This window comes from Stegastes partitus, unplaced genomic scaffold (assembly GCF_000690725.1).
Source record: "Stegastes partitus isolate 25-593 unplaced genomic scaffold, Stegastes_partitus-1.0.2 Scaffold63, whole genome shotgun sequence".
NCBI lineage: Eukaryota > Metazoa > Chordata > Actinopteri > Pomacentridae > Stegastes > Stegastes partitus.
In genome coordinates, this window is record NW_007577794.1 from 204,403 (window position 1) to 216,191 (window position 11,789).

The window sequence follows — 11,789 nt, forward strand, 5'->3', positions numbered from 1 at the left end:
CTCTCTCTCTCTCTCTCTCTTGCACACACAATCCTTGAGGACTGGCCTGGTCTAATTAATGAAGTGTTCACAGTTCTAATTAACAATGTGAGACGAACATGCCCGCAATCAAAGCTAGATAATTAACCACTGGTGGGTGGGAGTGGGGGTTTGTGTTTGTAGGACTGCCTCTGTGCTGGGGTTTGTATATACATGTGTAGGTGTATGTCTGCTTCCCTGTGTGTGTATGTGCATGCATTTGTGCATTTAGTGTGTGCATGTGTGTTTGCTTAATGAGAGAGCTGGAGTGTGTCTCAACAGACCTGACATGTTGCCACTATAGTTAGCTCTCTGCTGCAGGCACAATGATAGCTCAGCAGAAAGCAAAGTGTTGGAAAAGTACACCCTAACATAAGAGGGATAGCAGAGATGTAATGCCACCATTGTCCAAGTCAATAACTTGTGCATTTCAGAAGATATGTTAGATCGCATAAACACTGTAAATCAAAACTTAGATTAGTAAATCAGCTTATTGTCCAAATCTAGAAGAAAAGAGATGAAAATAACAATGACACAAGGACATCACTATATATTTATATGATTTTTAGCGTACTGTACATATATATTCAGTTTCCAGTCTGTTAGGTTCACTTACCACTCCTGCAATAATGTCCACCTTTGTGAAGGGTATAATTTTCCATTTTTAGAGTAAATTCAGCATCATTTTGGAAGCTGCAGTGTCATTAGTCAGCAGCATTGCATCTTACTAAAAGTTTTTTCTAACATTTAGTTTACCCTCATTATTATGGTTTTTAAAGATTAAGCAGCCAACATGAACCGCAACTTCCCTGCTTCACTTCAAGCCAAGCGCCTAAGGTACCTGTGGATCTTCCTGTTTTTCTCCCTTCAGATCCAAATAAAGGCATAAAGGAATTTACATTCTGAACGAAATTCACGATCTGAAACGTCTTGTCGTATAACACAACTCTTTCATGCTGATTTTACCCATCTGTCTATGAAAAAATGGCATCTGTGTGAATACAGACTCCACTCCTTACTCCAGCATAGGGGAACCAACCAGCCTAGGTTCCTACATGAGCGTTTACCCCAAAAATAGTGCAAGGGATATTACTGCACTGTCACTGTATGGGACACTAACTTTGTGGACACTGACATTACCCGCAGGGTATTTACAGGGATATGGTTCATATCTTCTCACACCACTTTCAAATTAAGCTCATTTGGATATGAAAGCACAAACCACTAAGTTAGTTTCCATATACACGGGCCAAAATCTGAACAAAACAAAAACTGTAGTCAAGACTGGAAAGGGTGGGACGCTCTTTAAAGCCTCTAACTTGACCCACATGGTGACCAAAATGTGGGGATCTAAGGGACCTAAATCTCTTTGAGAGAAATCAGCACTTTTTGCCTTTAGCTGTCAAATGCCAAGTTTGTGCATGTGCTATTATATGCTTGACACTCCAGATTCTATCTTTGAAAAGCAAGTCTGTATATATGTGAGGGTATGTATAGTTACATTGAGTTAAAGTTTTCTTGCACAGTAACACAAAGTTTTTCCTTATTGCTTTCAAGTTTTAGCAGTTAACATGCTCTCACAAGTTTTTTTTGGATGGACCCATGAGTTGCTTGATGACATAACAGATGGGCCACAGTCAATGAGTTCAAAATAAAAGTATATGAGTAATTCTAAGCAGATTCAAATATACTGGAGCGTAAAAAACGTTTGTGTAATCATGACCCAGATTACACATTGATTGACTATTGAGTTACATTTCCCAGAACGGTACACCTTGCTGTTTTGTCCACTTCATCATTTGTATGTTCACCCTATGAGCCACGTGTTTCGAAGTTCGCATTGGACCCGTTGCCCCTGCAGCAGCTCAGTACATTCATAATTTACTATCGCACAACACATGCACGCAGGCGCGCACACACATACACATTCATAATTTACTGTGGGAATGTTCTTAACGCATGGTTCAACACAGGCACCCAAATACACCCTCCAGAAGGCACAGGAATGGCGAAAAATGGGTTAGGCTCTCACACACTCTCAGACCCATTAAAACATTAAACTGTGTTGACATATTTACATTACTTTCTGTCCCCATGCACATTGGTTTTCCACCAATAAATGTACGTAAATGCTCATTTGTACGCACACAAACACCGATTTTGCACATACACAGGGGTGGGTTGCATGCCAGTCAGAATCTTGTCAGGCTGGCCTCAATAGGTGGACGAGACAGTCGGGCCAGTTCATCAGTGACTGCTGTCCATAATGGAGGAGGTATGGGAAAAGGGTTTATGAAATGTAGGCCAAGTTAGTCACCAAGAAAAGCACTGACTGAAAGTCCCTCAGTTGAGAAATGGAGAAGCTGGGAAGCAGTTGAGGCTCCATTAATAGAAAAAGGGATGAAGTTAGGATTTTCATCACCCATTTTAAATCAAGCATTAACATTGCCTTTTGGTTTGCCTCGCAAGACAAAAAGAGGAAAGTCTCTCTATATACAATACCTTCTGATCCTCAACTGATATCTGAATTAAGCAGGCTAAGCTGATAATTGCGAAAATGAAGCCAGCCCCGCTGTAGAGGTTAAATTTAATTAATGCTGTCTAGGTTAACTAATTAGATCAGTTATTGAAATTTTCAAAGAAATGAGCAAAGGGCATTTATTTCAGAGGCTTAGCAGATAAGGACAGAGACTTTAAAAAAACTTTTGTATTTGCACTGCATCATCTACTTACTCATCTATCAAACACTGTGCTGTTTGTCCTGGGGCCATCAGCACTTCCTATTATACATATCAGGGAATTAAAACATCTGACGGTACAGGTACAGGTACAGGTAATAAAACATTGATCTGATAATCTACATGCCATTTAGAAGCTTAAATAGGAATTCATATTTACAAACCAGCTAATTCCCACTTGAGCTCACTTGCTGCTGAGGCGTATACTCTTTAGAGTTTGTCTATATATAGGAATATTGTATGTCAACATGTATGGATATTTCAGTATGGATTTCCAGGGAATTAGATTAATGAATAAATTACCTTCAAAGAGATGTGAAACCACACCGCAAGAGAGAAAAAGACAGAGCGGGGAAGTGAGGCGAAAAACAGAGCGTAGATGGGTGTTTTATTAAGAGGAGGGCGGAGGAAATGGAGTGAGATGGGAGGCATGCAAAAGGGGTTAAAGGAGGAATAGGGAGCGAGTAGGGTTATAATGGGAGGATGTCGTCATTTTTTCCCTTCAGTGGGAGAGCAGGGGATTTGTGGGAGAAAAGGGAGATGCCACAAAGGAGGAAATTGACTTGATGGGCTGTTTGGTGCAGAAAACCGAGGGATACTCTTAAAAAGTTAGGTGCGAGTGTGTTTGTGCATGGATGCATGGCAATGTTTGTGCGTAGGACGTGTATGTGTGTTATGCCCTCCAAAGTGTGGTTGTGTACCGCTTACAGACCTCAAACGAGGGAAAAATACCACAGCACACTCATTGCAGCACTAGTTTGTTGTGGAAACCTCGAATGAAGTCATCTGATTGGTCTTATTTGAGGGTTTCCTTACATTGTAGCAGTGCAACAACATGTTTCTGTTGACAGCTACAACTGGGGTCTCTTTCTGCTTTTTTCCCCCACTTTTTTTTTGCGTCAGTGATTTGTTTACACTACTGTCTCCAATAACAAAGTATACAACAGATTTCACAGATATTATTTTTTCGAAGCACATAATGGTTTTAAATGATGTTAGAAGTTCATGGTACAACTAGGTGATGACTCGCTCAGAAGCCTTTTGTCTCTAATTTGCTGTTTTTCTTGAGACGATATTCAAAGTCTCTTAAGTGCTAATTGCTCACTTTCTACCCTGTTCTATGGGTGCATTATTGAATAGAGTCTGATTTCCTTCACAACACCAAAGACGCTGAATGACTGTTGGCATAATGCAGTTTGCACTGGGGAAAAAATGGAAAAGGACAAGTTGTGACAGATGCCTAACCTATGTATGTTAAACAGCAAAGTAGACACCCGAGCTGTGTTCAGACTGTATATATATATATATATATATATATATATATTATTCCTGCATGTTTCACTGTACTGCTATCTTCATACTATACAATTACAATGCAGTGTGTAGAACATTTCTTTTCATCTTTTACTCTTTATGACTTTCACATTTTTCCCTAGAAACAAACTGTTGTTTTCTCAGCTAAAAGTTGATTTAGTAATTCATTGAAATATTAACCAGTGTTCAACATAATGGGGCTTAAGTTAAGCTTAAATGTTAATTGAAATTGGACACAAACTTCCCATTTTAATAAAAGGGAGGGAAAGAGATTTACTAATTCGGTAGAAACACATGGGCCCAGGCGAGCACATTGTTGGTTTGACGTTTTCCTAGATTTTTTTTTGACAAAAATGTAGAACATCGCCAGCTTGTGCCTTTTTTACTGTCTCTACATGTTGTGAACACCTTTTTACCTGTAATTTGGTAAATTTCCTAACAAAATTGCTCTTACTAAAATGTTTTTAATGCTCATTTTTAGTATTAAGAATTCCCCCAGCTTTCATTTGCAACCTCAGTGAAGTCAGGCCCTCAGCAGTCAGGTTTTTGGTATTGACAGTTTGGTCTGGTCTGGTCTGTATGTGTTTACAGAAGTGCATCTATTGTCGTAAACGCTGCACGGGGAAGCGGCAGGCAGGGGCTTGTATCCAGTGCTCATGTGGCCGGTGTCCCACCTCCTTTCATGTGACCTGTGCCCATGCTGCCGGTGTAATCATGGAGCCTGATGATTGGCCGTATGTCGTATCAATCACCTGCCATAGACACCAGTCGCGGAGTTCGTCAGCTGTAAGTTATAGGACAGGTGTTTACCACAGCTGATATGAACCAAGTTATGCTCAGTGAGAATGAACAGGTCAATGTGTCAACGAGACTGATGTGGGTAATTGTAATCACCTAGGGATTTGTGGACATCTAATGAAGAACAGTAAAAGTTGATTCATGACTGGTGATCACTTGTAAATATCACTTCTTAAAAACTGCTGCACCAGCTGAATCTAAATATCATTTAAAGTGTGAAGTATTTGGAGTTTCAAACTAAACTTTGTGAACTTCCAGTGTCTATAATAACACTGTAACCTAACTTTAGTCAGTCAATGAAAACATTGCTAGTGCACTTATTACTAGTGCATTTAGCTAGAAAGCAGAGAAAGAAACTGATCTAGATAGATGATTTTATTACAAAAGTTTAGGTATGTAGAGGTAAAGTAGTCATATGTCATGCATGAACCAACTATGATGATATAGTGATTTTGTCTTTTTTACATTTCTTTATTACTCATTTGAAATTAATCCACATTGGCGTCTGCTATACCATTTCTATGAATCAGCAAAGCTTTCCAGAAGACTTCCTGTTGACGTAGAATATTCCCATCTCAAGTGAAAGCAGCGAAAAATAACCCTGTGTCAATAGCATTACCTCATGACTAAGTGCATGTCAGTGTTTTAAATGGGGTGTACTTTCACAGGGAATGGCGATATTCAAGAAAAGTTTCCTCCCGCTCCTGGTAGAGCTGACACCACACTATCGATTCATAACGAATGAGTCCCACTGTAGATTTTGACGTGTATCTTGACTGTATACTGTAACTAACTTGTATAGTGCAACTTTTTCCTACTAACTTTAAATGTACAAACCTGTTAAAACTGAACCAAAACTTGTGCAACAGGCTGCAGTTTGCTACTGTGAGAAAAAGGTGCCCTAAAGGGTCAGAATATCTAAATTACAAATCGACTCGGATAGATTTTGTTGGTCTTCTATGGATTATCAGAGGAAAGGTCAAGTCATGCTTTCCACATCTGTGTGACCGCAAGGGTAAATTGCGGGTAAATTTCGTCATTGACCTAGTCCGCTAGAGTCTGCGTGTATCCCCTCTGTGGATTTCTTTGTGAGACCCAGAATTTGTGACCGTCAAGCATGCAGATGTGTGCCAGGAACACAAATGCTGCTTAAAAGAAATGCTTGTTGTAAGAGGCTGTGCAAGGAAATTCTCCATCATCCATGTCCTTTGAAATTCATCAGTTATCAAAAGTGCTTTGACTTGAACATGTTTATCCGTGGTGGGAATTTTCGAACTCTCCGGAAATCCTGTGCCATGTCCGTCCACTGTGTTTGACAGCACCTCAGTAATAATCACCCCGGCACAGTGCTACAGCCAAATCTGTAAGTATCTATTAGATCATGTAAAAAGTGCAAAGTCACAGCAGCGTTTTCGAAACGTCCACAGGAGTCTGATGTGTCTTTCTTTGTTCAAAATGAAAGGCAATGTGACCATCTGCATAGCAGGTTGGCATGTATCTGTTGCAGTATGAATAGAAGTTTGCTCTGGTCTGCGCACACAGATGTGAAAAGCATGAATTGGTCCCAACAGAGACAGTGTTTCTGGAAAGACATCCCACTGTTACGATGATTAATTGTAATTTTCAGGACTATGAGTATCACAGAATAAATTCTGTTCACCACTATTGTATTGAGGTGGTAGCATTTATCATGAACAGATTTCAAAACCGGGACACATTCAATGCAAAACTAACTGCAGCCAATGTTTACGAAAGAAAATGTTAGTAACGTAGGTAGTGGACCCGTTATAATGCAGATGCCACTACTGCAGTCATCAAATATAATATAATATCACAGAGAGATTAAATTTGACTTTATACTTTAGTGTCATACATTAGTCTAATTGCTGCTCTCTGCTCTCTGTCTGTTCTAGAAGCAACGACCGTGCCAAGCTTCCATCTCGCTGGGCCAGACGGTGATCTCCAAACACAAGAACCTGCGCTACTACAGCTCCAAGGTCACCCAGATCACCTCCCAGACGTTCTACGAGGTCATGTTCGATGACGGCTCCTTCTCTAACGATACCTACCCTGAGGATATCGTGGTGAGGATATGTTTAATTAGACGCACGCACAAGAGGTCACCTCACCATTGGATGAGGTCATATCAGATATTTAAACTCTCTCATTAGAATGAAGCTTCTTTTTTTCCCTTAATGGTCTCCAATATCTTTCATTTTAGAGCTAACAGTTACCATGAAGCAGTTTTTTGAAAAGGGAAAAAAGGCAACATCACATGGCAATGACATGATGGTTTTGATTAATCGTATAAACAGCCAAGTGTGTTACTACATTCAAGAAGCTATTCCACTAATTTGCAGTCAATCCTGAGCCCTAATTAGTCGTTTTTTTTTAAGTCTACAGCAAATTGTACACCGCACTTCAATTTTATTCTTATTTTTACTACAAAATGTAGCTATTCTATGAAATCCAACCACACAATTTTATTTTGTATAAGGGCTTGATGGAATCACAAGTATATTTGGTCAACATTTTAGATTTTAATTAACATTACTTGTTATTCTAATTGAAATAGTAATTTTTGTCATTGTTTTAATGTACAGGCTGTCAGATGAGTTAAAAAACATTTACAGCACCTCATTAAGGCTGGATGCATGTTAATAGTTCAGTGTTAAAGCCTCTTTCATAATCTGTGTGAGAGAACATGCGTCAGTTTTAAAACAAACACATTCCTTACTGTTGTAAACTTCTCATTTAGAGTATATTAACACTATATACGATATATAGTGTGTATTAATAACTAGAAATGATAGTGAGTTTAAAACTTTGAATGAATTGTGAAGTTTCTTACAATGTCAAAAGCTGTTTACGGCTCATTCTTGTTATTTGGCAGGTCATCTTATCAAAGTGCTTCAACGTTTTCAACAGATGGATACAAAGTTTAGCCGTGACATTAATCAGTAATCCTGGAAAAAAAAAAAAAAAGCTCTTTTCAATACCAAACTCACATTGAATGACTTCTGATTTATCTTTTTAAAGACATATTGACATACTTGGGTGCTTACATAAACCAACCATCGTTCTGTTGTGTTTTCAGAGTAGAGATTGTGTGAACCTGGGTCCTCCTGAAGTGGGCGAAGCTGTTCAAGTGAAATGGCCCGATGGGCTATTCTATGGTGCCAAATACCTGGGGTCCAGTGTGTCCTACATGTACCAGGTACACATACATACACTGCACTCGAAAAATGCTCCATCGTGAGCATGAGTCAATATGTGAGGGAGAGACAGACAAGTGACCAAGTTTTGCAGCTTATTTTTTTTCTGTTTATGTTAGATAAACTTGTAAGCACAGTTTTGGGTCAAAGCAGCACAGCAGTAAACTTGTTAAACTCCCTTAACATCAGAGTCATCGTGACTCCTCTGACGTCAAGGTCCCTCGTCTATGTATGTAGAGGTGGAGGGAGAAAAAAAGAGACGACACTTGAGAGAGATTGAGGGGGGCGCTGAAGTCACGGTGACTAAAGAGGAGACTGAAGATGATGGGAGGAAAAAAGACAGATATATAGGAAGCAAAAGCTGTTCAGACTGAGCGATAAAAAATGGGCAGAGAAAAGAGATGGAGAGGGGGAGAGAGAGAGCGAGGAGGATGAGAAGGAGGTGACAATCTGCATTATTCAAACTCACTGAAATATTCACTAAGCTAAGAGTCATGCAGCTTTCACTTAAAGCTTTATTTAGTTGAGCTGGGCGTCAACCATTAGTTATGCACAAATGCATCTGTGACGCACACACTCAGTTTAAGATAGGTCAGATTTTTTTTTGAAATAAGGCTCAACACGGACTTTCCATTGTCAAGGTGTGTTTCAGTAAGAACCAGATTCAGTTTTAGGATTTACATCGTGATCAGTTTTGTGGAGTGAAGGTAAAATGAAAATAGCCTTTCAATAAAATTTTACCTTTCATATTTAGAGCTGTTGATGTTTAAACAATTAAAAATTTTACTGCAATGCATTTTACAAAAAAGTTATTCTAAAACTGACTAATAAATATGCCTTACAGAATAATGAAAAAACATTGGAAATGTTGTACAAATCTCTATATTGTCAGTGCTCTACAAAGATCATTACTTACTGTTAGATCACCAGTTATCAGTTCTACAAACTTTAAGATAGTAAATAACTATTACATTGTATTATTAATAATTTTTTAAACCAAAAAATATGCAAAAAAACCCCAAAACATGGCAGTTCTTTATTCAGACATTATAGTGGCTGGACAGTTAATAGCATAATGTTAGGAGACCTGAAACTATCAAGGAGGAGGGGGGCACAAAAGTACACAGTGGAAATGATGCCATCAAGCATCCATGTGCACAAACTGTAGAAATCCATAAAACTGCATTTTCATGTCATCTCAGGTGGAGTTTGAAGACGGCTCTCAGGTGCTGGCGAAAAGGGAAGATGTCTATACTCTAGATGAAGACCTACCTAAAAAGGTGAAGCGTAGACTTGTAAGTATTAGACTTACTGGGCAACACGAACTGTATAGTGTAAACTTTAATGGGATACAAAACTAAAAATTCTCTCGGTTTGTGGAGCATTTCCTTATTAGTCATCATTGTTTTTTTCCGTGTCTTGTTTTCTAGTCAACAGCCTCAAGTATGCGTTTCCAGGACGCTTTCTTCACCACGCAGGGGGAGAGGAAACGACAGAGAACACCAAATTCACGCTTCCAGAAAGACTATGTGGCCCTGCCAGGCCTCCGTACAACTGCCAAAAGCACATGGGAGCAACGCAGCCACAAAGGGAAATGAAGTCGAGGGGGAAAGCGCAATGACAAATGAATGCACTGAATGAACAGTGGACGTAGAGGGGGAGGTTGTTTGTGTGAGTGTATACGTGAGTATGCTTGTGTGTCAGTTTTTGGGGTCAACTTTCATCTCAATAAATTTTTCCCACAAAACTTCCCTGTGAAGAGAGCAGCGGAAGGGAAACGGTGTTGTGGGTGAGGTGGATGTCGACTTGTGTGTGCTTGTACATTATACATCAGTGACTGGGTGGTGTGGCAGACAGGAGAGGAATCCCGATTCGACCGTTGGACTCATATAGATTGGGTTAACAGAGGGCATTGTTGCCTCAGTTGCCTCGTGCTTTCACATCAGTCAGGGAAAATAAACGTGACTTACAATTGTCACATCACCCTTTTTTGAAGTAAACACAAACTTTTTTTTTCTTTGTACATGAAAAATTCAAAAGTGAGATTTTTCTAAATAGCCTGCCTATGGTAGCCTTTTTGGGGGGGTCTGTTATTTCCAAGTTTTATTTTGAATGTTTATGTACTTTGCTTGTAGTATTTTTTCCTCATGTCTTACCGTTTCTCCCCGCATGTTCAACATCGTCTCCTAACTGCTTCTGCTGGGCTCAGTCCAATTACAGTACAATGACTTCCTCTCTGCATGAACTAAAATATGTGAAATCTGTCATTTGACATTCAAAAGAATCGAGAAAAAGGACTCACCACATGTTAATCACTTCCTCTGGGAAGATATTCAGACAGGAAGCCATGCCCTTTGTGTTGGATTCTGCGTCCTATTAACGTGAAATGCTACTGTTGCTCTGTTGAATGAAACACATTGTTGAAATTATTTAAAATTTGTATTTATTTTTGGCTTGCTATAGTTAAACTATTGCTAACTGCTGAAAGAAAAACAATAAAAAATTACATATTTGTTTTTATTTATTGTCATTTAGTTTTCAGTCAAAATTCAGTTGATGAGAATGGAATTGGCGATTTTTGATACATGAGTAAGGACAACATGTTTTTGATGCTGAACACAAATATTAGAACAATAATTTGACATTTCAGACCATATTGTTTATTTTATTAAAATATACAACAACAAAAACAAGTTGTGATTATGAAGTAGTGATCCTTATTTAGAGATTTTATTAAGCTGTTTTGACAGACACAATTGTTTCCTGCCTCATCAGAAGCAGGGGGATGTAAATTTGTTCACTTATGAATGCAGTGACATGACAGAACATCATTAGTAAGTGTTGATGGTCAAACCTCAGGGCAGAGAAAGAAGTTCCCACCAGACTTTCTTCCAAAGAGCAGTCTTCAGACATCACTAAAGTATTTATGGTTAAAGATTGAACTTTCTGACTCGTTGATGTTTGGAGAAATTTCTATATAAGCCAAACCAAACCCCCCCCCCCCCAAAAAAACAACAAAAAACAAAAAACAAAAACACAAATGATACAGGTTTTATCAGTGATACTCTGAACTATGGGATCAGCTCTTGCAGGTTCATACCATATGAGGCCACCTCATGCTGAAGGATACAGAGCTGAGTGTTCCCAGCTGCTTGGCAGAACAGACAGCAAGTGAAATCCAGGCAGTATCTTAAGTGGCTTAAGTACTCCCAATGAAGCGTCCCAGCCCGCTTCAGATGGCTGTTTGTGGTATCAAAGCCAAAGCACGAAGACACGTCATCCTTGATGAAAAAGACAAAAAATACATAAAAGGGAGAAAACCTCCTTGTAACACCATTCCTGTGTGTGGTTATAAAGCACAGTCATGCAACCCCTCCTGTTTTGTTTTCTTTTTTTCCCCTGCCCTTTCTAAAAAAATCTGACAAAAACATAGCGAAAAGGTCTGCTAGACACTGGTACATATTCAGGGTGATACACTGGAGATCTGTGCTGGTGAACTGATTTGCTCTGTTACTGGAGAGTGGGTCCTTTCACATCAGGTCATATCACTTTGTATAGCAAAGTTCTGACAGGAGTTTTATATTTTGGCCTGTCATTTTCGAACTTTTGCATGCATCATCACAGAAGAGATAAAGCTTTTAAAAAATGTATAACACTCTGATGGTTTGAGTAGCCAGTGAGTTAAAGCAAGTCTTAAGTACATATG

The 11,789-nt window shown here is 39.1% G+C and overlaps 1 protein-coding gene across 1 annotated transcript in view; it reads left to right on the forward strand.

Moving 5' to 3' along the window:
• kdm4c (lysine (K)-specific demethylase 4C) overlaps positions 1-10,603 on the forward strand; it is a 35,713-nt gene extending 25,110 nt beyond the window's left edge. The window contains exons 16-20 of the mRNA XM_008276030.1: positions 4,662-4,856; positions 6,782-6,952; positions 7,966-8,085; positions 9,286-9,378; positions 9,514-10,603. Of these exons, the coding sequence (XP_008274252.1) occupies positions 4,662-4,856; positions 6,782-6,952; positions 7,966-8,085; positions 9,286-9,378; positions 9,514-9,681 (747 nt within the window). The 3' untranslated portion in view covers positions 9,682-10,603. The remainder of the gene's footprint in view (positions 1-4,661; positions 4,857-6,781; positions 6,953-7,965; positions 8,086-9,285; positions 9,379-9,513) is intronic.
• Positions 10,604-11,789: the final 1,186 nt, after the last annotated feature.